We start from the raw sequence: 27,830 nt of genomic DNA on the forward strand, positions 1-27,830 counted from the left end.
TTTAGCCGTAAATAGAAGTGCGTAGCTATGCAGTCACGGTCAAGGTGTGCTCCTGCTCACACGGCTCAGCTTCAGTCTGTCCCACTAAGTGCTCTGGGAAATTGTTTAGAGTGCCTGAAATCTCTTCAGGAGAGACAAGTTCCTCCTCTGTCTGGCACTGCGGGGGGTTCAGCCTTTCCCCTGCCTGGGGATGAGATTCCTGAGGGAATTTAGGTTCCTTGGGGGATGGCTGTTTCAACAATCTGATAGCTAAAGGGCACAGCATCTGTTTAGACTATCTTCACAGAGCTACACAGGGAAAAGGGTTGAAGGTCCCTAAAGTGAAGAGGTAGACTTCTCCCCTCCCCCAGACAGAGATGAAGCTATGGGACTCAGGATCCCTGGTGTCAAATGAAAACAGAGGGTCTAAGTGAAAGTGTCCCCAGTCCCCAGCAACACTGGCCTCATGATCCCCAACCCAAACACCACCAACTCCCTTTCCACGATCAGTTTCTAAGGTCGGCAACAAGCTTAGAAATCTCTTCTGTCCTGTTCAAGGGAAAGTCACCTATGGACACTGACCCAGGGCTCTCACCCAGTAATCCCAGGGCAGGTGACCTCCGGTACAGCGCCATGCTCCTAAACAGACGCTTAAGGAAAAGCTCATGATATTACAGAAGCTGTAATGAACCCAAGGAAAAAGCTGCCTCAGAGAGAGAGAGAGTAAGCAGGGAGCAGAAGAAAACCTCATTTCAAAATGATAATTAGTGTTCTTAGGTTATAAAGGACAAGCCAGAGAATACGAAGGAGCTTATAGAAATTGAAAATGTGGAAATTAAAAATGAAGTATTTGATATCAAGGTTGGAAGACGAAGTTAAGGAAATCTAATAGACCACGGGATGAGAAGACAAAGACATGGAAAATAGAAAAGAAATGAGACTCGGGGAGCAATAGAGGAAGTTCACAATGCAAAGGAAGTTCCGAAAAGTTCAATAAAAGGAAATAAAAGGAGGGAGAAAATATTAAAAAAATCTTAAACCCCAGATATATTAGGAACATATACTATCAGATGTTAAAATACATTTCTTAGTGCCATCTATCAGGGGTAGGCAAGCGGCTTGATGCGTAAGAGTGCCTGTCGCCCAAGCATGAGAACCAGAGTTCAAATCACAGCATGTTGTCAAGGCCAGGCTCAACTGTGCATGCCTGTCACTGCAGCATTTTGGGCGCAGAGGCAGGGGGATCACAGGTTCAGTGGGAAACCCTGTCTCATGTGAATAAGGTGGAGGGTGACATAGCAGGACACCGGCCATCCTCCTTTGACCTCCAGCACAGGCAGACATGTATCTGCGCACACCACACCCACAGCCACATACAAGAGGAACACATGCCATAGAATCACACATCATGAGGGAAAGAGGTCACACCAAGATCACAAGATCTTAAAGGATCGAGCAAAGGTGTGAACCCACAGCGCTGGGCTGCTCCACACCGTGGAAGTCACCAGATCATGAAGAAATGTCTTTAAGGCAGGGTGTGATCTGACTTACAGTAGGACTGAAAACGGAGAAATGCCGTGGGGATCAGCAAGAAAATGGCTTAGTGACGTCAAGTGGCTGCCTTCGTGGAGAGGGAGCGGGGAGGGTTGCTGCTGCCGGGTTTTTTGTTTGTTTGTTTGTTTGTTTTTAACCAAAAGTCTGCAGTGCCAGTCTGAACTAGGTACGTGCGTCTCTTGAGAAAAGTAAGCACATGTTTTGAGAAAACTGACAAAAGAGGATTCCAGCTAGTAAAGGTAAGGATGTTCAAAGAGATGCCCAGGATGTCTGTGAGCCTGGAGGGCTGAGCTTCCTGTGGCGATGTCACAGGTAGCAGGTTTACACTAGTAGAACTCACACACTTTGGAAAAATAAAAGCAAAAGCAGAAAGCATACCTACTTAGGACATGCACAGAGCCCCACACGGAAGACATGCGGGTGAAGCAGCAGGGCTGTGTGGACCAGACGCCTATATCACCTTTTGGAAATGGGTCGCTCTGCATGAGCCCGTGCGGGGAATTGTACTCTAGGTTGCCCATGTCCTCCCTTGGCCAGCTGGGGGTTGCAGGCCTTTGGGTTCCTTCTGCATAGTTGTTTGTTTCCTTGTTTTGTGTTTGCCAGTCCCAGTGATTAGAGTTTGCCTTCCCAGACATCTCACTGGCACTCCAAGGGTTCAAGACCACCCCTGACAGGCGTCCTTTTAGACGGCTTTCCCAGTCCTCCTCCTTGCTCTCAGAAGCAACTTTGAGTCACTAGTGGCTATGCGTTCTCCAGGGAAGCCGACAGGCAGCTGAAAACACAGGTCTGGCCCACGTGTTGCTAATTTTTACCAAATGGCTTCTTAAATAGCCTTGAGTTTTAGACACAGGGTTGGACACTGTGCAAAAACTAGCTGGGGGCGGAGATGTTGTTCTCGAGAAACAGCGAAATTAGGAAAACATAACAAACAAGAGCCAAGTAAGAACTGGTTGTTTCATCTCAGAAGTACGCATTAAAAAAAAAAAACAGACATCAATGCAGGAGGCTCAGTTATGACGACAGGATACGGAAATTTATTTTCACAAGGTGGGAGGTACAGGGAAAGAGACGTGATCAAAGAAATGACACAGAGGGCGTGTCCTGGAGAAGACGGGGCAAAGAGCTATGGTAGGAACCTCAGCGATATTTACAGTGCACAGGTTTTAGCTGTTTACAGGAAAAAGGAAAGTTGAAAAGGGATGAGAAGAGGATGTAGTAAGAAGAGGGAAGGGGAAAGGTGAGGGAAGCCCGGGGTTACCGCTGGAGCAGGACTTACAGCGGATACACACCAAAGACCAGGGAATGAGGGCATGAGCTCCTTCACCTGAACGTCAATTGACTCCAACTGACTTTCTAAGAAAGGAAAGCTTGGCTTTTACTTTTAAAATAGGGATTTTTTTTTCCTTACTTCAATATTTTCCTGGTGGCAGAACGCACATGCATATATGAGAAAATTCAGAATATTCAGTCAAACAGCGGAAAGGAAAATAATAACGATACAGCAGAATGCTATTCCTAAAAGTTGAGATGTTCCTTTCAAGGCTACTGAGCAGTACACGCCAGTCTACAGCACACCAACTGTTTGCGGAGCTACTTATTTTGACATTAGGAGCACTTCCTCATGCATAACCATTTGCTAATCCCATACTTTCATTTATATTACATGCCTGTCCAAAATATTTCTATTGGTCCCAACTTTTTAACCATTAAAAGTAACAGGGAAGGGTTGTTGAGATGGCTCAGTGGTTAAGAGCACTGCTCTTCAGAGGACCAGGGTTTTGTTCCCAGCACCCACAGGGCTGTCCACAACTATCTGTAACTCCAATTCCAGGGGATCTGATGCCCTCTTTCAGCCTCCACAGGCACTACACAAACATGGTCCATAGACTCACATGCAGGGAAGATGCTCACTTAAAATAAAAATAAATAATTGCTATGTAACTAATAATTACCTTTGTTTAATTTCATCATTATGAGTAATAACATGTAAATTCTACAAAGGAGACTTCCTAGATAAAAGGCCATTAAAAAAGTTGAACTTTGTTTGTTTATTTGTTTGGAAACGGTTTCACTGAGTTTTCCTGGCTGGGCTTAAACTTACAGAGGCTCACCTGCTGAAGTTAAAGGCATGTTCAATCATGTCTGGCTTGTTTCTTTTCTTTTCTTTTTTATAAAAAAATACCCAGCAATGAAGTGTATTTCTACTTGTTCCTGAGAGAAACCTCAGTCCCTACTGGTCCCACATGAGTAACTATGTAACTTTCTTGAAATAAATGTATCTAATATTATCATACTATTTCATTGCTCAAGCCATTCATTAAAACTAAGCATTGGTCATGGTCTTTTGGGCCTGGCAAGATCAAACAGAATTCTACCAACAAGGCAGAAAACGGCAAGGACTAACATTTGGTGTTTGTCTGTAACCCATGTCAGAGTCTGTGCCCCGTGCCTACCCACTGCATAAATGACTACATTGAAGAGCTACGAAAATACCGGTTCACAATCAGATCAACACTGGAAATGGAGTGTTTGCAGAGAGACACTCACACGCGTATGTAAGTATCTTGAAACTTGTTTCAAATGGGAGGCTGTTACTTTGTCAACAGAAAAGCAGCTACTTTTGCCTGCCTGTGCTCTGCACTAAGAAGCAGTTGTTCTAAGGAGCCCTTGCCAGGAAGGATTCTGTCCACCCTGAGAGCACCTCTGAGATGGAAGGGATGCTCCACGCAGATTTAATCCAGAGGCTGCTTCAGCTGACCGAACCCTTTCAAAATATGACCCCTCCAGCCCAAGGCCTCAGGGAGCCACTTGCAAGCACTTGCAAGCACAAGCAAACAAACACCCTCAACAAAAACACACCTTGTTCCAGCAAAGACTTTGTTTCTAACTAGCCTACTTAGGAAGGGGTTAGTAAGGGTCTCGGAGGATGGAGGGGTATCATCACACCCACATGTCTGAAGAACATGCAAGTTGGAATTAATCATCTTTGGTCTGGCTCAGAAAATGGCATTAAAAACAGACTGAGCAGAAGCATAATTTGTATTAAGATTAACAACAGATCATTTGACAGCATGTAATCTCATAAACCTCATGATGCATCTGGGCTCCCCAAAGCATCCTTGCATGTTTGCCTCTGTGTTTGCTTGCTTCTGAACTTAATGTTAAAGTGTATGTATAAAGGGTTGCATTTCCATTGATAGAAATTTATATATTTTAATGAAATCATTATTAAAATATCAGCGTCCACATTTCAAAGACGTTTCCTACTGGCTCGCAGTTGCAGCTGATGTAAAACCTAGTCACACTTTTCTTTACTCAGACAGGATTTCTTTAGATCACGTTGGCATGTGGAGACAAGAAGACACTGTGAGGTTTGGTGCTTAGAAGGCTGGGAGGGACAGGACTGAAGCCACAGAGCTCGGGCCTGTCTATGCAGGCCAGCACCACCTCCAGCCTGGTAGCTCCCATCAACCTGGGGACTGGGGGTTCTCTAGAATGGGGGACACAAGTGGGAGCCCCAAGACGCAGAGTTGTCTACAGGACACGGTCAGCATTCCATGAGGAAGAACACACAGACAGCAACTGCAAGTAAAGACCTCACCTCCCCATTCCCACACCCTCCCCTATGAATAAACTAGCAACTCTACCTGAAATCAAGCTGAGATCGAGCTGAATGCCTCAGACAGAGATGCCCATACTCCTAAATCATGTGACTGAGAAATCCAACTGTTGCTGGCAAAATGGCAAATGTTTAAACATTCAACGGTCCTACAAGATCCCCTTGCCACTTCACTCTCTGATTTCTGAAGGCCAAGAGTCCATATTTTCCATCATTCATCGCCTGTTAGACAGCTGACGGTTCATCTAGGCGATATAAAACGCTGAGAGGGAGGCCCAAGGACCCCTGACCTCCTATCACTCCTTGGCTAATGAACCGGAAGAAAACTACAGAGGTATGCCACATTGGGTCATGTGACTTCTGTCGCCTGCTTTCCTCACAGGGAAAATGGAACAGAATTTAAAATTTTGTTGACAGCAGTCAGGAATAGGATGTTGGGTCCCTAGGCATCCGTGTACAAAACAGGTTTTTACTGAACCTCTCTTTCTCCACCTCTGAGAAGAAACCGCACAAAGATATACAGGAGAGAATTACTGCTGGTTATTGGGCTCCATCTCAGGCCAAGCCTGGTGCCCATGGCACACACAGGACAGCCTGGCCTGCGGATAAGAACGGCTGCCACCGAGCGCTGCGGCTCACTTACCTGACCGTGGGCTGGAAGCGCAGCGTAGGCCATGGGTGGATTCATCACTCCTTTCTGCTTCATGAGAAGCATGCGCTTCTGGTCCTCACTCAGATGCGCCCTGGGAGCCTGCAGCTGTGGTGGAGGCGGAGGCTGCTGCTGGGGAGGCTGCGGCTGCGGCTGGGGCTGGGGCTGCGGAGGCTGCTGCTGGATGTAGGGCATCAAGGGGTTTTTGTTGGGGTTGGCCATGGGGGGCGTCATCCTCGGATTCAAGTCCGCATTAAAATGGGTCAGAGGCTTAGTGTTGCCGTAGGTGAGAATATTGTGCTGTTTGGTTAAGGAGTTTGTACCCAAGTTATTTGGCTGCTGACCCATCATATTCATGTGATTGGAGGGGAGGTAGTTGTTCATGGTCGTCTTCTGCAGGCTATTGGCCATTGCAGGCACTATAGTGTTTTGGTTGTTAAAGGCTTGGGGGTACATCATTGGGCTATTTGGTTTTTCTGCAGTGAAAGCTGCTCCATATGGACTTGACGGAGGCCCTAAGGGAGACCAACTTGAAGTCTGATTTGAATGCTGCTGCTGCTGTTGTTGCTGTTGCTGCTGCTGCTGTTGCTGTTGCTGCTGCTGCTGTTGCTGCTTCTGCTGCATGAGCTTGGCCCTCTGTTGTTGCTGGGCAGCCATCTGTTTGAGCTGCTCTGCCGGGGACATGTCAGAGCTGGGCCCTGCCACCGAGCCTGACCCTGAACCAGATACCGCCACCGAGACTGGATTAAGAAGATAGCCGTTGCCAGGCCGCGGCGGGGCTTGACCTGGAGTGTGGGCTTGTGTAGGAGTTTGGGGGGACTGGACGGCACAGTTAGCTGGTGAGCTGGCAGGATTTGGAGCCACGGGAGTGTTGGCCACGGATGGCAAGCTAGTGGCTGTGGAGACAGTAGAAAAGGGAGGACCGGAAGATGAAGGTCTGGCCTGGGGCGATCCCATCGAGACGTGCGCGAAAGGAGAATGAGAAGCATCGCTCTTCATGCTGGTACTCTCGTGGGAGAGTGGGGTCTCCATGGTTGTCTGCGAGAATTCTTGGTCCTTCTTCTCCTCAAAGTCTTCGTTGAACAGGTCCTGGATGTCATCTTCCGGAACCGTGTTGGCCAGTTCGTCTATTAGTTCCTGCCACTCCTGGTCATTCAGGTTAATGTCGGAGAACAGCTTGTTCTGATTGGAAAGTGACGTTTCTGATGGGTCTATGCAGGCAGGGTCATCAAGAGGCTCCTGCTTGAGGTCCTTGCTTTGCAAGATAGCAAAGCTGTCCTCTAGATCCCCGCAGCCATTGACGGGGAGTTTAATCTCGGGGAGCCTGCCATTCTTACCCAGATCGTCTAGAAGCCCAGGAGGGTGAGCCGTGCTGTTCTGCAAGGGCAAAGAAGGCTTGAGGTCAAGTTGGTGAAGGGGCGAAGCTGAAGGCAGCGGCATGTTGTTGGGCAAACTGTTGATGGCTTCCATCCCCGGGGGAAGATCCTTGCGGATGCGCTTGTTTGTTGGAGAGAAGCTCCCATCACAGGCCCCATTCTGCTGGTCCCCGTTAAGTGGCGATCGAGCCCCTTCCAGCTTCCTTTTCACCGTCTCTTGGAGCTGGAAAAGAAATGAGAGAGGAGATGATGTAACCCTAGATTGAACTCTTAAACACTGTGATGTGCACTGTTGGGACCTTTGTGCGCACACATGCTGTGTATATAAACACACACCTGTGGGGGCTCAGGTATGCAGAGGACAACCTTGGGCACTGCCCACCCTGGCTTGAGACAGGTTGTCTCATTGGCTTGTAGCACACCGTGAGGTGAGGCTGGCCCATGAGTCCCAGGGACCTACCCACTTGCCTTATAATCCTTGCTGGGATTATAAATGGTTTTTTGGTTGCTTTTCGTAGGTTTTTGGAATGGAACTCAGATGCTATGATGAATAACCCTTGGCCCATGAACTTCCGTTAAAGTGCTTTAAAGCACACAAAGAGGAAAGGATGCTTCTAGTTTTATAATCAGGCGATACCATGATTCAAAATCTGTGAGTAAAGGCTTCATCTAAAAGCAGAGTTCAGAAAACGGAGAGATACGCAGGGTAAAGGTCACAGAGTAAGGGTCACCCGTAAGCATTTTCCAAATGAGAAAAAGTCCACACTTGAGAGGTGAACTCAAACACATCATGCTTGAGAAAGATATCTATCACCAATTCTTAAAACTCCTTCATAATTGAGGGAATTAAATTAATTCCCCATCAAGGAATTAAATCAACAATACTTTGAAGAACACTAACAATGACTTTTTTAAAAATCAGTTTATCGTAATGAGCTTGCAAACTGAAAAAAATACACACAGAGAGATCAACATAGCATTTGCCCAGACCCAAAGTCTACAGGCCTCAATGAACCACACAGTCAGAAACTGCGGCAGTGTCTTTGGGTTTTCTGGTTTCATTATCAGTTACGTTGTTATGCACCTATCCACCGCAAGAAACCAAAAAATCAGGCAGAGGGTCCAAACTAGAAAAGCAGATAGTTTTATATCCATTTGTGACTTTATCTGCATTTTTCCCTCCTCGTCCTTTCCTGTCCTTATACACACATACACATTTGTTCATCCATACACATGTATACATTATACAATAGATTCCCATACGAGGATAAACAGGTATTCTCTTCTGAGAATGGGTAATCCTTGCTTAGTTTTATATTTTCTTGTGTTTTTAAAGATTCATTTATGTACATTTTAATGTACATTGGTTTTTGCCTGCATGCATGTCTGTGTGAGGGTTCTAGATCCCTGGAACTGGAGTTACAGACAGTTGTGAGCTGCATGTGGGTACTGAGAATTGAACCTGGGTCCTTTGAAAGAGCAGTCGGTACTCTTAGCCTCTGAGCTATCTCTCCAGCCCCAGTTTTATACCTTTCAAAGTCCATCTCCCTGCTAGTTTTGTGGTTTCATTTTTTTAAAGAGCTGGATAGTATTCCATTTTATGTACGTAGCAGAGTTTCATCATCCGCTTATCTGTTGATGGACAACTGGGTTGGCTCCATTCTCTTGCCATAGTGGCAAGAGCAGCGAAAATGTCTTATGAATACGAATTTAACACACTATTGAATAATAGACAGAGGCCAAGGTGGTTCAGGGTGGGATCCAGAACACTTCCTCTACCTGGGAACTCCACGCTTGGCCGAGACACTATTTTACAGATCCTCTGGGTGAGAGGTGCTGGATTTCCTCTGAGCTGCACGCTGTGACGTTGGCGCGGCTCTAGAGGAGCCCCGCGGGTCCTAACACCAACCTGGTGATGTGGGTCTCAAAGAGTACACACTCTGCTGGAAGCAGAGAACTCCGTTCCTTTAACGCAAGCGGAGTCAAAGGGGACCTTGAGCCGAACTCTTATCTAATTCTTTCCCCCCCAAATCTTAGTTTTAGTTACAAACCGGCACCTGTCCTCGTCACTCAGTTGAGGCTCCTGAACAGCTGAAAACAGGGACCTAACTGGGCCACCCTGGAACTTGATTTCAGATAGAATGATGCTTCAATCCATCACGTTAGGGGACCACTGCTAGGAAGTAACGTTATTCATGGACCAAACCAGTTTGCCACGGTTTGGATCATCAGTATGACAGGTGCCTGAATGTATGTAACTTCAAACACGGTGACAAAGTCAAGTGTCACAGCTTAAAGGCCTCACAGAAATGAGGCCCGGGTACCTCCAAAGTGATGTTACGCCTCAGAAAATGAGTTCTTGTCCTAAAAAATGAATCTGATGTTATTTTAGGGCTCATGGGCCCACGATTCTGCTCTAGGTCATGTGATGGATGAACAGGGCTGAAAAATAAAGAGGCTCCACTTGTTGCCCCTATAAAACGTGGGTGGCCAAGGCTTCAAAGGGAAGCCAACAGGTCTGCTTGGGAACCCAGTCACCTCTAAGAAGTTAAAGGCAAAACACGAGAGTCCAGCATTACAGAAATAAGAGCAAGGCCCTGGAGTGAGACGGAGGCTCAAGATCTCGCTACCCACGCACTGACAGGGCGTTCGGTACTCAGGACTGGATGGCCGCAGTGCCAGAACGGCCACACTGAGGGCTTTCTGTTCTGCTTGCTTCTGAGCCCCTGGCAGCTCCCAGCTGACGCTCAGAGGATGAATTTAGAGAAATGTCTATAAACTGCCCCAAATTTGGTTTCATGGCTTCCCAAATGGGCTAGTAATACTTAGCTCACGGAGCTACTGTGAGGGTGAGTTCATAGGAGATAATGTGCAAACACGTAATTTTGCACGTGGGACCCACGCAGCACTCACTACGGCCTTAGCTATACTATTTTTAAAATTCAGTCACGACTGCCATGGGGACAGAACGCTTCCTGAATCTTCAAGACACAGATAGGTATAATGACAATATTTCTGCTCCCTAGCCGGCCGAACCGTAATGTTTCCCAAGCATCTGGAGCAGCTTTCTTAATATGAACAACGACAACAACAAAAATCAAATTTGCAATTCAAGCCCGAGTCCAAGTGCTGCTAATGCATGCGTGTCCTAGATTGTAGAACGGGGAGGCTACGTTGTTCAGGTTCAAACCAAGTACAGCCCTAGCACATCGCCTGAAAGGGCCTGTGCCGTAGATTTGTTTCCCCGGGGGCTTCATGTTCCCGCTGCATGTGTGTATATATATATAAAATCAGCATTTGGGAGTGTGGAAAGGACGGCATCGAAGATGCTATGCCATGGTTTTTATGTTCGGTTTTGTTATGTCCAAAACAGCAGACCAATCTTCACATCAGTCCTCTCTGTCTCATCATCCTTTGTTTTATAGAAAGGTGGTCTCTGAAAATCTAATTCCCTCTTTATGGCCCTCATGGGAGAAGGGGCTGTGGGGAGGGAGCCATGGAGCGGGCTGTGTGTTTGAGAAGCTGAGGAGCAGCTTGTTCCGTGAGCAGGAGACTCCTAGGCTGCGCAGGAGCAATCGTCCCGGAAGTTCCCACTCTTAGGGACTCGGGTCAATCTCAGCTCCAATTGCCTATCTCAACAAGATTCCGGCCCTCTTGCTTGCCAGAGCGGAAAACCTCTTGGTACACTGTGCTCTCGTGAACAAGCACGGAAGCTTTAGCGAGGCTTAGCCCTTTTGTTTCCATGTTACCGCGCTTCCATAGAGATGTTTTCTCCCATTAAGGGGAGCTGAGCTGCCAGGAGCTGAAGTGTGCCGTTCAGCTAATGCCTGTGACAATATGGGCTGCTATCAGGTGTCAAGTGCTCTGGAGACAGATAATTCCCCTTCCAGAATGCTCTAGAGATGGCCTCCTCTGCAGTGTGGCTTGATAGCTGGTGTTCATGTTAAATTACAGGATATAGATGAGGCAGAGGAAGCGAGAGGGGAGAAAACCAGAGGTTGAGAGGGACAGAACGGTGTGTGCCCGTGAGTGTATTGTGTGTCCCAGATCCACAGTGGTAAGAATAACAGATACCTACACATCATTGTTTATTGCAGGTTATCCACAACACTGTGATATGGAAACAACCCTTCAACTGGGAAATAGATTTAAAAAAAATAATGTGATATAGGGCTGGTTAGATGACTCAGTGGGTAAAAAAAAATCCTATTGTAAGCCTGACAGCTTAAGTTGATTCCTAGGACCTACATGGTAGAAGGAGAGAGAAGGCACCCAGAGATCGTCCACTGATCTCCACATGTGTGCTGTGGCAACAGATGCATGGCATATACGCTACAAAACACGCATATATGAGAGAAAGAGAGAGAGAGAGAGAGAGAGAGAGAGAGAGAGAGAGAGAGAGAGAGAGAGAATGAATATGGGTATTTTTCAGCCGTAGAGAAGAAGGAAATAAAACATTTGAAGGTAAATAGATGCCACTAGATTTTGCCCTTAGTGGGTATCAATAGTATCAGAGAACCCCATGAGAGGCCTGTAGGCATGGAACCCCAGTCCAGGGGCCAGCACTATTTACAGCACTGCGGGCATAGAACCCCAATCCAGGGGTCAAAGCTATCCACGGCACTGTGGGCATAGAACCCCAGCCCAGGGGTCAAAGCTATCCACGGCACTGCGGGCATGGAACCCCAGTCCAGGGGCCAGCACTATTTACAGCATTGCGGGCATGGAATCCCAGCCCAGGGCCAGAACTATCCACAGAATTGTGGGCGTGGAACCCCACCCAGGGCCAATACTATCTACAGCGGTAGCACAGGTTTATCATGTGTTTGAGGAGTGATGATGATGGGCGGCAGCTGGGCACCATCAGCAGGGAATGGGTCTGTGCATCCGGCAGCTTCCTGCTCTCAATGGCTTCCTTAGGAAAAGCTCCACAGGGACCAGAAGCTGCTGCCATAACCCAGTCAGCGCCTGGAAGGGCTCTGTCTTCGTGTACACACACACACACACACACACACACACACACATACACACACGCATACACTCGCGCGCGCGCGCGCGCACACACACACACACACACACATTCACTTTTAAGGACACTATCCTTAGGAGCCTCTCTCAGCAGTTCTTACTAGAAGTCAGGCATACATTTTCTATTCAAACACACATACCTGTAGGCATGACCTTGTGTTAGTTTCTGAATTTTCTAATGGGATTTTATTTATAGCTGAACAGAAACAAAGGAGGGAGGTGAGGGAGAAGGAAGAGCCATCAGGAAGGAAGGGGACAAATGAAAAGAGGAGACGCCATCTGTGTCATTCCCGGCTGGAGACTCCCACAAACAAGGAGGGCCAAAGTGCGACAAGCCAGGGCCAGGTCGAGGGTTCTGTTTGTTTGTTTTCTGGGAAAGATGAGGGAGGAGGAGACGCACTGCTCAGAGGGTCTGTGCTTTTCTTCCCTTGGGTAGGACCCAAGAATATTTTTATTCCTCTGTTTACTCAAAATGTCCTCATTCTCAACGAGGAATTCTCACTTTTGTTTTTAGCCCCTTCGTGAAATCCAATCTCTCTCTCTCTCTCTCTCTCTCTCTCTCTCTCTCTCTCTCTCTCTCTCTCTCTCTCTCCCTCTCCCTCCCTCCCTCCCTCTCTCTCTCTCTAGCTCTGAAGTCATGCACCAGCTTAGGAGATGCAAATAGCCCAGAGCTTCCAGATGTGAGGAGATGCTTTTGAATAAAACCCAGCACACATTCATCTCCCTTTGGAATGCAAAAGTATTGAAATAGGTCTATAAAAAAAAATCCTCTGGTTTCCCTCAAAGAGGTCAAGAGCTCCATTTCCTAGTGAGCTGTCATTGTATCACACAGTGAGTGCCCACCCGAACCCCCAGGGCATCCGAGAGTCACCTCCCGATGAGGGCACAGAGAGTCTCATATTCTCCCCCTCACCCATAAACCTATGCCAGTAAGCAAACCAACAACATGATTCTTATTTCTAGACAGCACCTGACTCCCGGGCCTCCATTTCACTTCAGATATGAAGGCTGAGGCCCTGGGCTTTCTTTACAGCTGTGTCTTTCCGTGTGTACATGTATGTACATGGGCCTGCACATGCAGAGGCATGTTGACAGTCGGTTGTTAGTCTCTATCCCTCTCTGCTTTTTTTTTTTTTTTGAGTCTCTCACTGAATCTGGAGCTGGGTGATTCTGCTAGACAGACTGGCCCTGCAAGTTCAGGGGCAGGAGGCAGGGGGATGGATGGGTGTCTTCCGGTTTCCACCTCTAAACATTTGGATTACTGATGAGCAGAGCCAAGATTTTCACATGGGTGCTGGAGACCAAATGTGGGCCCGCGGGCTTACTCAGCAAGCCCCTTAACCACCAATTCTTCCTCCTTTCTCCACCCATGGGATACAGGGCAGGCCAGGAGGATTTCTCTGAGTGAATCCCCCTGGGAAGGTAAGATGGCCACATACACGCGCCATATGAAGCACATTCTTAAATGGGCAAATATGAAGGCTGAAATGCCCAGCCGGATGGCAGCACACCAACATTCAACCCAGCAGCAGCGGTGGCAGCGGCGGCAGCAGCAGCAGCAGTCTGGAGTCTGCCAGCTGAGCCTTCCCGTGTGGGGGAGAGGCTGCTCAGCTTCATCCCAGCTGAAATCCATTTTTCAGAAGAAATTAGACAGAGGTACTGTTGTTATAGCAACAGTCAGAGTCATTTAGGCACACGGTTTCTTTTCCACAACCTCACTGACTTATGCGAGCACTATTTCATTTATGCAAGTGGAGTGGCCAAGCCTGAGCCCGCATGGACCCTTTATCAGCCTTTAAGATGCGAAAGTCGGAGTCCCTCTATGGCCACTCTAAAGCGCCATGACAATTTTCTGTGTTCCAGAGAATGAGCACGGAAGGCCAGTGAGAAACCTCTGAATCCAGTACTAAATCTCCTGGGGTAGGAGCTGAATGGGCCAGTGCTGAATTTCCTGGCTGATCCAAGGATCGGCAGCCCTGAGGAGGAATGTCCAAGAGCATGGTAACGCAGCCAGTGAACTGGGAAGTGACTTCATTTATTTCAGTTCTATAGGACTTTGGGGTGTGGACTTCCTAATGTGATAGCCGGCACCAACCGCTGAAAACAATACTCAGTTCCAAACGATCTTGTTCTGAGGAAAACGCGCACCTCTTAAGGAATTTTCACGTCAAAGGTATTTCCAGAGAAGAGCCACCAGGGAGTCACCTACATCCATACTAGGGCTATGGATGTAGTAAAAATCTGAGCCTATTGCTCATGGCCAATGTTACAGGACAACAGTGCCTCCCCCCCCACCCCGCCCACTTACCAATCCGTATGTTTAAGTCCCAACCACCAGAACTAAGATGTGACTATATCTGGAGACTTTTTTAAGGCCACTAAGGTAAAATGAGGTCTCTAGGGTGGTGGTGACTGTGTGTCCTTACAAATTAGGGCACAGATCACAGAGGGAAGAACATGTGGGGACACAGAAAGGACACGTGAGGACACAGAGAAACGATCCCCTGCCAGCCCAGAGAGGTGGCTTGCCTTAGTCCACTTGCACTACTGCAACAAAATGCCAGAGACCAGATGATTCCCAGCAGTCTTGAATGCTGGGAAGTGGAAGATCAAGAGGCTGGAAGGGTCAGGGTCTGGTGAGCCCTGTTCCTAGGGAATGGTGTCATCTGGGTCTCCGGCATGGCAGAAAAGCAAAAGAGAACGACTTTAGCCTTTTAGTCTACACCAATCCCAGGCAGAGTGACTTACTCAACTCCAGAGACCCCACTGATAAGCATCAACAGCACACGGGGACACAGTCTCAGCACTGAGTTCTAGAAGACACTTAGACCACAGCAAGGGCTCAGAAGACACCAACCTTGCTCCGACCTTGAGTTGCAGTTCCGTCCTCTAGACCTGGGAGAGAGTAAATTTCTGGCGCTTAAGCAGCCTAGTATATTATATTTTGCCATGACAGCCTTGGCAGACAAGGCTAACAATTTGATTCATGCCCATGCCTGTCCTCTCCGGGTCTTAGTTAGGTCAAGCTCTTAATAACTACTATAAAGGACCCTCTTGCACAACCTTGTCCGGACTTTGGTTTAGCTGGGCGTGAGTTCTGCATTGGGCAGGAAGGGCACTCTGGAGTGGAGGAGTGGGCATCTATCTGATCTCAACGACGTTCAGGATGGAGGCGACAGAGAAAGCAGGCAACAGGCAACAGTGTAGTTTGGAGTTTGCATGTCTCTTGGTCTACGGAGGAAAGGCTTCCCAAGGGAATCTACACACAACCTAGAATTTGAGGTGTTTGTAGTCAGGAAGCAACAGTTCAGTCTGTGGGTGGGAACACGTCTTGTTCAGGAAAGAAAGAAAGGCATTTGTGAGCAAGACCTGAAGCATTTCTGTCTGCCTTTAGCCACAGCGACGTGGAGAAGTGAGTTTGGGGAAAGAGGCAGGAGCCACAGGAACCATGAAGAATTGACCTGTGTCGGGGGAGGGTGGGTTGATTCAGAAGACATTAGGGGAAGAAATCGATACTTGTGATGTTAATTTCTGATCTGATAGTGATAAAAGTGTACAATAAGTAACCAAAAGTGAATCTTCACAGTGGTCCGTCCTGCCTTACTAGGGTTTGCATATCAAGACAGCAGACTGGCTGCCTTCTATAGATTAGTGTGGAGTGTTACCCCAAAGGCCCATATGCTAAAGTCCTGGTCCCCAGCCTGGGTCAGTATTAGGAGGCAGAGGGACCATCAGGAGGTAGAACTTATCTAGAGGAAGCACTTGTTTTCTCCCCTGGCCCCTCTCCCCGCTTCACGGCCAGGCACGAAGCAAGCTCCCCCTCCTACACCTTCCTACATGATGTCTTATGTCACCACGGGCCCAAACAATGGCGCCAAGTTAATACCGCTGAAAACACAATCCAAAAATCAATCCTTCCTTATTCTAAATTGATTTTTCTCAGGTGTCTGCCATGGGATAGAATGCTGACCAAGATAGTGGCTAAAACAAACCCAAGCTTCACCGTTCTGGCAGCCGGAGTCTGAGATCAAGAGGCCAACAGGACTGGTCTCTCTGACATGTCTCTCTAGTATACAGAGGGTCACATTTCCCCTCTGTCCTCACACGGTCTCTCCTCTGCGAGGCCACATCTTCTTTGTGTGTGTGTCCAATTTCTCTTCTTTTTCTTCTTCTTTTTTTTTTTTTTTTTGGTTCCTGTCCTGGAACTAGCTCTTCTAGACCAGGCTGGCCTCGAACTCAAAGAGATCCGCCTGCCTCTGCCTCCCAAGGGCTGGGATTAAAGGCGTGTGCCGCCACCGCCCGGCCCCCAGTTTCTCTTCTTGCAAAGACAGGGGTCATATTTGTTGAAGGCCCACCTTAAGGGCTTGGCTGCAGCTTAAAAGGCCTTGTCCTCACACCTGGCCAATCTCTTTGGGCTTTGGCCTCTGAATTTGGGGGAAGACATGATTCAGCTCATACAGAATCCAACACCACTCTTGCATAGCAGATTAGAGAAACGTCTAAAGGTATTCTCAAGTTATAAATCAACAGGATACAGAGTTGACCTTAAAAGCAAAACAGTTGACAATTACTATTTTATCCAAGTTTAACAATGCTTTATTTTTAAAAGCGTCTGTTTCCCTGGATTCATTATTTCTCTCATTGCTCTGACGAAGTTTATGGTCCAAAAACAGCTTAAGAGGGCTGGAAAGATGGAGCATCAGGCCAGGGCTGGGAAGACGGAGCATCAGGCCAGGGCATTCTCTACCAAGCCTGAAAACCTGAGTTTGATTCCTGGAACCCACATAGGACAGTGAAGTAACTAACTGCCCATAATGGACGGGGACATGTGAATTGTGGCACATGGGAGTGCACACACACACACACACCAATATTATATTATATAGTATTATAATATAAATATTACAATATAATAGTACTCCCCATTCTGTCTTTAATGTTCTAACCCTGACCAACCCTCAGAGCAGGCAGAGGTGGATCTGCTGTGCTCAAGAGGCCCTGAAGAGTATCCCTTATCCCCCGAGAGTGAGTGAATGTTCCTTCCCAGTGACACCTGACCTCAGAGGGACACAACAGAGGGGAAACTGAGGCAGAAAAAGAAAGGGTTCCCCACTCCAGCCCAACAGCCCAAGCGGTAAATCACAGGGCTAACCATAGGTCACAGTTTGTCGACTTTCTGCGCAGAGTGTGGCGCGCGGTCGATGTCCTGTAAAACCGTAGTGCCAAGCCAAGCAGGCCCGTGGTTTTACCTCTAACCTAGCCGACCAGGCCTCATTTATGCAGTTTCCACTAGAATGCTACAGTCGAGTTTGCATAGGATTCCCTATAACTCCCTACTTGTGCACAGTTATGGCTCTCGTAAAACTCCCTGGGGACAGATTTTTTTTTCCCATCTCACTCTCACTTCAGAAGTTTCAAAAAAAAATTGTAATAACAGATGATGATTTTAGAGATACTTTTGGAGTTGTGTGAATGGAAAAGAAAGGAGGGTTTTTTTTTTTTTAAAAGGCACAGTGAATATTTTGCCACCTTTGGCCCAATGCAGCACCATAAATCAAACGAACTGATCACAAAGCCACTAGGCAAGGCGGCGACGGAATGGATTTCACTGGCGACTGCCCACACTGCCAGATTGAACTAAATGAGGTCTGCATCCACGTGGTTATCAGTATTTAAAAATACTCCAAGTGTACACAACACAGAATGCCAGGAACTTGAAAAGCAAAAATACGCATGTGGTGTTTTCCAAATCGCTCTATAGCCCAGCCACTAAACCAACTTAATTATGTGACCAGGCAGCAGCTATGTGACCCCTGCAGACCTCTGCTTCCTTCCTCTACACAAACTGAGAGGGCTGTGGTACGTGCTCTCTGAGAGCTGCCCCTGCTTCCAGAGGCTCTCCTCGGGCCCTGGAGCCAGATCAATAGCTTACATTCCTAACCACCCTGGAAGGCACTGTGAACCCAAATGCACACTTGAGCTTGGCAGGTCCACGCTCGCTAAGATCTTCGTGGTATAAAGCAAGCAGCCACGGGCTCATCTGCAGAGGTGTTTTTTTTTTTTTTTTAGCATATTGGGGAGAAAAATTATACTTGAGTCTTAATTACAAGTATCTTCAAAAATCCCGCAAGTAAGCCAAGTGTGTAAATTACATGATTAATTTAAAAGTAGATTATCTTTTCCCCCTGATGGCACACCTGGTATCAGGTGCGGAGCTGGGTACAGAGGATTTGAAAGCTGTACCGGGCTCAGATGTCAAAGGACTCTGCAGCCTGCTGGTAGCTCTTACTTTGTTCGCGAGGGTTGAAGAGGTCCTGCCATGGGTAACACTAGTCACGGGTGACACTGTTGCACTGACTGGCAGCTGCAGTTCAGAGAACCGACAGAACTGTACACAGTTCCTCTCTCTCCATTTAACGTTTTAAATAAATTGCCTTTAAGTGAGAAGAAGGCTCTGGACCTATATGTTTAGATAGCTAGATATCAGCCAGGTCAGAAGAGGATGGCAAGGACCTAGGATATGGCTCAGTGTGGAATATAATGTGTACAAGATCTAGGGTTTGATCCCTAGCACTTTGGTTATATATATAAAAAGAATAGATCAGGTCAGAGTGGTGGCACATACCACGTATCACCCCAGCATTCAGGAGGCCGAGGCAGACAATACAAGTCAGAGGCTAGCCTGGGCTACACAATGAGCTCCTGCCTCAAACAAGCAAGCAAACCAACCACATCTGTTGCTATGCATAAGCATCATGTTATGCTATGCGTAACACCTAGCTAAGTTCAACTCTGATAATACTGCGTCTAGCTCTAACTTGGCAGAGGGCCAACCCGCTATTTCTCCCTTCCCACAAGGAGCTTACCGTGTAAAAGGATCGGTCTAATAAAGACGGTGAGGGAAATGCTTAACCTACTTAAGATAGAAACGAGTCTCAAAGACTCAAGGACTCCAGAGACTCAGATTTAAATAAACAATTGATACACACATCCTAAATTCTTCCCGTATATTAGAGTAGTTCCCCAAGGGTGTTTATTTACTAACAGTTTGAATTGCACTTGATACTAGAATATATCACACTCGATATATATTTACCATGATACTTCAATTCCAATTTTTCTCAATTCAGGAAGCTTTTTCCCCCAAATTAGTTTGAATTAAGGAGCGTCTATTGTATTCATAAACTCTTCATCTAAAATGGCAGAAATGACGCCGATAGCATCCGTCTTGGGCTCGCTGGAAGTCTGCGGTTTGACTTCCAGCCCGAGACTGGGGAAGAATGAACACGGGCTGATTAATGGCCATTACTGATTTCCCGCAGCTGTAACTTATCGGAATATGTATACGCTAATACTGCACCCATGGTAATTATCTCATTACTATGAAGCGTCACAGAGACGCATTATGCGAAGTGAGCGTTGAATCACAGTTAGCAATTCCTTTTTGATATTAAGCCCGAGGAGCTTTGTCACAGCTTTGATTGGCTGCTGTGCAGCCGGGCTGGAGACCCTTAGCAGCGCTGCCACCCCTAGCTCCCCTTGGGAAACTTTTCTGGACTTCAGTCTCTTAATTTGAAAATGGGGATATTTGTGGGTGACCCCTCACCATGTCCAGGAGAAGACCGAGAAGATGGCCTCGAAGGTAGCTCTGCTCATCTCCAGACAAGCACTGAGGCAACACTCTGCCTGCACAGAGGTTACTCTGTCTGCATCCATATTTAATGAGCAGGGACACATAATAGTCAACAGGCATTTCTATGGGGTGATCGATCGATCGATCTATCTATCTATCTATCTATCTATCTATCTATCTATCTATCTATCTATCTATCTATCTAATCTTCCCCAAAGTCGCTAAACTAAAAGGCTAGCAATGTGGCTCGGGTGCTAGAGTGCTTATCTTGTATGTATGAGGTCCTGGGTGGGAGACCCAGCATCTCTTAAAGCAGGCATGATCTAATTCCTACACCCTGGAGGATCACAAGTTCCAGGGCATCCTAAGCAACACAGTGAGTTCAAGGCCAGGCTGGGTTGCGTGGAACTCTGTCTAAAACAAACAAGACAAAAGCCCAAATAAACAGCAAACATAGCTGCAATAAGCAAGACCATGAAGTTATCCATACACTGGCCCCAAGAAAGCAGGGACTGATGGCCTTGTTTGGTCCATCACAATGTTTGGGAGGGGTGGCAGATACCAACATAGTTTTCTCTCACTTTTGAAGATGTGGCCTTAGAAATGAGCTAGTGAGTTCTTGAGGGTTACCCATCAAACATATAAGGTGGCAAAACAAAGTAGGTGCAAGAATACCAGAGACGAGTGCATGATGGGAAATGGGCTCCATTGCTTAGATAAGAGGAGTCAGCAAAGGGATGTGATGTGTCCGTGAGAGACCAAAGTAAAACATCAAGGCTAAGGAGATGACACAGTGGACAAATGTTTGACTACAAGCACGAGAACTCAAGTCCAGGGCACCAGAACGCCCATAAACAAAGCCCGGTGTAGTGGTGTCTACATATCATCCCAGAAGAGAGAAGCAGAAACGGGGATCCTTGGGGTCTCTAGCCAGACTACCTGCCCTACCTGCCAGTCCCAGTGGAGGACCTTGAGACCCTGCATCTCCTTCTGAATTCCTAACCCTAACCTTCCTGGTGTGATGTGTCTGAGCTGCTCTTAGAAGCTGTGCTGTTTATGAGCAGTCGTATAAGAAGATGAGGTGTTTTTCACCTGTCCTGATGCCTTGGTCACTAGCCACTGGTGGCCACCTGAGCTTTTTATTTACACAACAGAGTACTACTCAGCGGTGAAAAATAATGACATCTTGAAATTTGCAGGCAAATGGATGGAGCTAGAAAAAAAAAACATATTGAGTGAGGTAACCCAGATCCAGAAAGACAAATATAATATGTACTCACTCATAAGTGGCTTTTAGACATAAAGCAAAGAAAAAACAACCTATAATCCACAGCCCCAGAAAACCTAGACAACAAAGATGACTTATCTGTTTGGATACAGGTTCTCCCTGGGCAATGAGTCTGCTCTTGCTTTGAGTTTTGAACCTTCTAGCTTCTAAAATAGAAATGTGTCCCCATTGTTTCGAAGCTACTCAGCCTGTGGTACTCCATCGCAGTGGCACAAGCGGACCAAACACACTGCAGAGGCCTCACTTGGCGTCTCCATCTACCTACTGATGGGCGTTTGACCCTTTCCTGCAGTCAACAATGCTGATAATGAGCACAGGAGAACAGATACCTAGCCAAGGCCCTGTTTCCATTCTTTCAGGTGAACACCGGGCAGTGGGATTTCTGGGACATATGGTAATTCTATTTTTAACTTTTTTGAGAAACTGACATACCGCTTCCCTTTGCGGCTGTGTCATTGTGCATCCCATGAAGGTCTTTGTTTTTGAGATAATAAAGAACAGCACACCAAAGCTATCAGAAAGAACGATTAGAAGACCAAATGTGGGGGCGAGATTCTTTGGAAAGAGAAGGAACGGAATGGCTTGCAGTTTCCATTTCTTTCAGTGACCTTGGGTCAAGGTCATCACTTCCAGAAACATACCATGGAAGAGGAGGACATGGGAGCTTGTCCTATAGCACTGGTCCATCACAAGGAAGCAGCAACACCTCTTGAAGGCTGAAAACAGAGGCAGAACCACTGCTGAGGGGTGAGCTTTGTCCCTTATCCAAAATATGTTGAGCTCCTATCCTATACCTCAGAATATGGCTTTCTTTCTCTCTTTTTCCTTTTTTTTTTTTTTAAATGTGGTCTCTGCAGATGAAATCAGTTAGGATGAAATCACACGGGTGTAGAATGAGCCCCAAGCCTTCACAGCTTGTTCGTCTTACAAGCAAGTGGTCACGTAAACACAGGCAACACACAGGGAGAATGCCACAGGACAGCAGAGCCGGCAACTGCAGGCTACAGTTACAAATCAAGCATGCTAGAGTCCACGGCAAACTCCAGGAGGACACGGAGGAACATGGATGAATCCATGCCTGTAACAAAGGAATCTTAGCAGGCGTTTGCCCCGCTCGGTCCCCGGCTTTCCCAACACCCAGGGCTGTGAGGAAACACATTTTCAAAGTTTTCTAACCCACACTGGCTATGGCATCTTGTTATGGTAGCTCTAGGAACTCATATAGCCACAGAGCACAAATCTGCAATTGGCCAAGGTCATCCCGTGTAAAGGCCGAAATGAGCATTTCCAAATGACTGTTCGTCTCACTTATGGGCAATATGCTTCCTGACCTCCATGATAATCTAGGCGGTAAGTCAACGTAATATATACTTTGAATCACAGCCCTTACTAGAAGATTTGTCTTATGCCCACTCCAGGCAGAATTGGGGCATGCATAGAAACACACTCAATCCCCTGCTTCTAAGAACCAAGGGGCAGACATCTCCGTCTCTGAAGCATGTAAGGCTGAGGCCATATGTCAACAATTGTCCCGTTTGCCTGCTCTGGGTTTGATTTTCATCTACATTGTCTCTCTCTCTCTCTCTCTCTCTCTCTCTCTCTCTCTCTCTCTCTCTCTCTCTCTCTCTCTCTCTTCCTCCCTCAGTTATAATCATGAGTTTGCCTATTGTTCTACCTGCAAATATCAAAAATCTCCCTGATTTTCAAAGTTCTATATACGTCTGCTTTTCTGTACTTTGGACTTGATCCCAAGCACCAATAAGGTTTTGTTGTTGCTTGGATACCCGGATGGAACCCAGGCCTCACAGATGCTAAGGACATGCTTCCACACCCGCAGCCCTCCAGGAGGGTTTTTGAAAAGGAGTAATACAATTGTTCTCGGACGTTCACACGTGAGTTTCTTGGAAAGAACTTAGAGAGAAAGTGATAGGCAGGGACGGATGAAGCCGGTTAGGAAAGGCTGCTAGGAACCGAGCCCTGTTCAGCTCTCTGACAGGTAAGTGTGCCATGTTGGTGAAAGCTACAGAGCTAAGGAACCTTGCGGGGTCAGCATCTCCACTGCCTCTGGTGTCAAATGAGGGCTGAAGTCCTTCCCAAGGCCTCGCAGGTGCAGCCTGGACGCGCAGGCCCGCTGCTGCTGATGCGGGCGCGGTGTAGATGATTTGGTTAAAGCGGCACAACCTTGACCACTGGCCAGGTCAAAACACCGATCCCAAACAAAGCCTTTCTCCCACAGCCCATTGACTCGCCCCCTTCTAAACACCACCGCAGCTTTTGTAAAGATAAATAAATAAGGAAAAAATAACCTCCGTCCTGGTGAAAGAGGAGGCAAGCCTCCAGTTGCAAAGAAAACGAAACAGGACAAAGCCCACCCCCTCCCCAAAACCTCTGGACACAAGAAAGCAACAGCAACAACAAAACGAGTAACAAATGCCTTCTCTCCACTCCCTCTCCCACAGCCCTTCATATTAAAAAAAGAAAAGTATTTAGATTTTGGCTTCTCATGAAAGACATTTACTAAAAGTATTAGTGTTCCCAAATTCCAAAGCAATTTCACAAGCATAAAGAAAGGAGGGAGGAAATGGTTTGGGCAAGGCCTTAAAAACAATCGCCCCACGCGGCTGTGTGGAGTTATCTTTATAAATGATAAAGGGCTTTGCAAAAAATTAATTCACTCCTTCCGTGGAAACGCCTGGAACATCATTCATGCGCTGGGCCCCGTGTGAGACGCTGGGGCTGCAGAGATGAATAAGGCTGCGCCCACCTGAAGAACGTGGTACGGAGGGGGGCAGGAACGGTATTGTGCACTCCAGTGTGCCCAGGCCTCCGGTGCCTGTGCCCGGGATTTTAATTCACAAGGAACCGTATTGTGTGACAGGAGCGGGGAGGGAGGGAGAGGGGAAACGACGACAGTAAATCTCATAAAGGTGGCAGATCGCTCCCCCACCTGAGCTGAGGTCTCCTCTGAACTAAGGACAGGCAGGGAACGAGGGGACCGCAAAATGCCTAACAGAACCGAAGCTCAGCGAACTCGGGCGGCGACGTGAGGGAAATTCACAGTGGATCAGATGAGGAAATTATAGATGGGACCAAAATCAATTAAAAAGGAAAATGAAACGAGCTGGAATGGAGTCCAAGGCGTTCTTTCCTCCAGCACTGCCCGTGAGTATCAGCTGCAGAGAGACACGGTTTCTCAGACAAAGAGATCCAAGCCTGGCGCTAATACCCCAATTTGCACATATTTTGGGTTCGATTGAGCTGAGCCAATATGAATACCAAACTCAGGTTTACAGATGTGACCACAGACTTGCTCAAAACTGTAGGCCGAGAAGCAAGTACGTATGTAATAAATCCGAAAGCGTTCAGTGACCTTCAGTCAACTGCGAGGCTTATATTCACCCCAAAGAGGCCACAGCCTCCCCTATTACAAAGACACGCGGATGACTCCACGCTGCAGAATCATTCTGCGAAGTTGATGACTCTGGTCTCAATTGTCGAGGAGCAAGGGGAAAGGTGTGAGAGCGTGACCAGGAAAACACGGCAGTTGTCAGCTGGCAAGAGCAATGCATTAACACAGCCTGCGTTAGCTGCTCTGGGAAAGGCAGCAAGCTGGAAGGGGGGGGGGGCGCTCCTCTTTGGAAACACATTCTTGTTGCGAAATGTTCTGAGTTAATCAAACCAGTTTCCGTATTAGCAAAGAGAGCTGGCCAGGCCTGGTCAACAAGCAGTGACTCAGAGTGACAAGGTTAGTGGGCCTGTGTCTTTTCAGAGAGCCTCGCGGAGCTTGCATAGGCAGTGTGTGTCTTCCCCATTATGTTCTACGCCAGTACCGCCAGTACCGTAAGCAAGGGTCAACTCCCAAATGTCCCTCCCTTCCAACCATTACGGAGAGGGATCCAGGAACTGATAGATTCCTGCAATGCTTCCTCTTAGAAGGCTGTGAGTGTTTGCCTCACATACCTTGTCGAACTAGCGACTGAACAGTATTTGGGTAGCCTTTGAAGGAATAAGCCACTTTGAATGGAGCTTGGCTTTATCATGGGCAAATCCTGACCTCTTCTTCATCTTAAATACATTGTGTGTGTGGAGGGGGGGACTGGTGAGACAGGGGGGATGGGTAAAGAATTCCTTCGGAATCAAACTTTGGTGAAACCCCAGAGTAATACTGAGAGCAGGGCCGTGTCAAATGAGCCGTAACTCAGATGCTCAACAAATTTGGCTCTTAAGTTACCATCACTCAACATTTTACAGGATAGACAGACTAAGAGAAAGAAAGAAAGAATGTATGAATTCTGCATATACAAGGCAAAGTCAAGAGCTTTTATTCCCACGCCAATGTCTGAGATAAGTTAATAAGCATCATTTATTCAAACGAGGAGCTTGGAATTGGGACGGACTAAATAAAGTACACAGCATCACAGGAACTATGATGCTGAGCTGAGATTTGAATTCCAAGGCCCATGCTTCCCCATCATAGGCCTCTCCACTTGAGAGTGCAACGCATTTCTCATTCCAACGTGACAGCTTGGTTCCTAAGTCAGAACGGAAGTGGGGACCGGCATCCCTCCTCCCGCCAAAACAGCACTCCCTCCCAGGATGCAGGAGGAAGAACTATATCCATGAGTGAATGTCCCGTCAGGATGGATAGCTTCCTCAGGTGTCCACAAAACCATTCTACAGCTGTTTGATTTGCTGAGATCTAACTGGACACTGGACACTAATCCAATGATCCCAGCTCCAAAGAGAATGACACTGTACTCGGCAAGCCACCCACGCAGGACACTGGGGGTGATGGATCATGCGGGACTTTCTAGGGACATCACTGTAGAGTCACCATCAGAATCGCACACTTCCCAGGAAGCCCAAACTTGCTCGCTAGCATCTGGAAAGCTGTGACCTTTCTAGCTCAACCTAAGCCTCAACTCTTAACAGCAGAGAAGGCCACCAACAACTCAACGCTGTCACTAGCAAAATTTACACTATGCGGGTCCTAACTTTACACTCTTCTGCCATGCTCTCTTGTTGGTATCTTTAACTTTCATTAGTCTCCCTTCATGGTTTGGAGTGTGTATGTGTGTGTGTGTGTGTGTGTGTGTGTGTGTTCATATAGAGGCCAGGGGACAAGCTCAAGGGATGCTCCTCAGGCACCTTCTACCTTGCCTTCTGAATTAGGACCCAGCTGGCCTGACTCACCACTAGGCCAGGCTGGCTGTCTAGTGAGCCCCAGGTATCTGCTCGTCCCTGCATTCTCAGGGCTGGAAGACAAATGGGTGCCATCATGCCTTGCTTCTGTGTGGGTTCCAGAGACTCAGCTCAAGTTCTCAAGCTTGCCAGTCGAACACCTTCCCAACTGAGAATTCTTCCCGAGCCGAGGTTTGCATCTTAAATGTCTCCCGAAGTACAAGTGCTAAAGGCTTGGCTGGCCCTCTTGTGACACTACGGGAACGTAAGGAAATGAGGCTGAATGGGGACGAAGCTAGGTCCATGAGATGTTGGGAGCGGCCCCCACCTCTCTTCTCTCTGTCTCCTATGTGATGAGCAATTTGGCTCTGGCATGCACGCTGCAATGCTGCACCACGCTGTCACACGTCCGAAACCTCAGGACCAGAGATCCATGAACTGAAACCTCCATATCTGTGAACCAAAACAAACCTCTCTCCTTTGAGGGCCCTTTTCTCATGTATGTTACTGTGATACAGGATGCTGACTAACACACCTCCTAAGTGAGGCTGGGCCGGTGTGGCTGGTGGTGGTAGGGGCTCAGTGAGGTCACAGAAGCAAATCACCCACTAGTCGAGCTAAAGACATTGCCACTTCCCTCCTAGGTCAGTAGCTCGGTTATAACCAGCAGGATTTTACAGAGTGTTCTGGACCCCCTGTGGATATGCAGACCTAAAGCTTTGAGTGACAGAATTGGAATTATAGAATATTGGCACAGCTGACTTCTTAAAATGAAGGCTTGCACAAAAATGGACTTTAGGACCTCTGAGAACTCTGTATATACAGTTTTGCAGGTGGGCTTAGAAAAATGGCTTGGCGATTAAGAGTTTTGTGGGTGTATATTTTTTTTTAATTTTTATTTTTTGTTTTGGTCAGAAAGCAATCCAAAACTTTTATCAGATTCTTAGTATGGCCAGCGAGTCTCCAAAAGTTCCCAAACCAGTCTCCTACAGGTTAGCAGAAGCAACAAAGATTTGCCGAGTGCAACTGAAAAGTTTTGGGGTTAAGTCAGGAATTGTCTCACAGCACCCAAAGAAAAATATATAGGCATCCTCCTGAATATTAACCTTCACCAGGCGATGAAAGGAGACAGAGACAGAGACCCACATGGGAGCACCGGACTGAAATCTCAAGGTCCAAATCAGGAGCAGAAGGAGAGCCAGCACAAGCAAGGAACTCAGGACCGCGAGGGGTACACCCATACAATGAGACAATGGGGATGTTCTATCGGGAACTCACCAAGGCCAGCTGGCCTGGGTCTGAAAAGGCCTGGGTTAAAACAGGTCTCACTGAACATAGTGGACAATGAGGACTACTGAGACCTCAAGAACAATGGCAATGGGTTTTTGAGCCTACTGCACATATTGGCTTTGTGGGAGCCTAGGCAGTCTGGATGCTCACCTTACTAGACCTGGATGGAGGTGGGTGGTCCTTGGACTTCCCATAGGGCAGAGAACCCTGATTGCTCTTTGGGCTGACGAGGG

The 27,830-nt window shown here is 47.3% G+C and overlaps 1 protein-coding gene across 2 annotated transcripts in view; it reads right to left on the reverse strand.

Annotated features, from left to right (window-relative positions):
* Maml3 (mastermind like transcriptional coactivator 3) overlaps window positions 1-27,830 on the reverse strand; it is a 420,448-nt gene that overhangs the window by 165,064 nt on the left and 227,554 nt on the right. For both annotated transcript variants that reach the window (XM_050138340.1, XM_050138338.1), the window contains exon 2: window positions 5,796-7,400. In XM_050138340.1, the coding sequence (XP_049994297.1) occupies window positions 5,796-7,400 (1,605 nt within the window). The remainder of the gene's footprint in view (window positions 1-5,795; window positions 7,401-27,830) is intronic.

Source organism: Alexandromys fortis, unplaced genomic scaffold (assembly GCF_014885135.2).
Source record: "Alexandromys fortis isolate MF-2015 unplaced genomic scaffold, M_Fortis_MF-2015_v1.1 scaffold_15, whole genome shotgun sequence".
Lineage (NCBI taxonomy): Eukaryota > Metazoa > Chordata > Mammalia > Rodentia > Cricetidae > Alexandromys > Alexandromys fortis.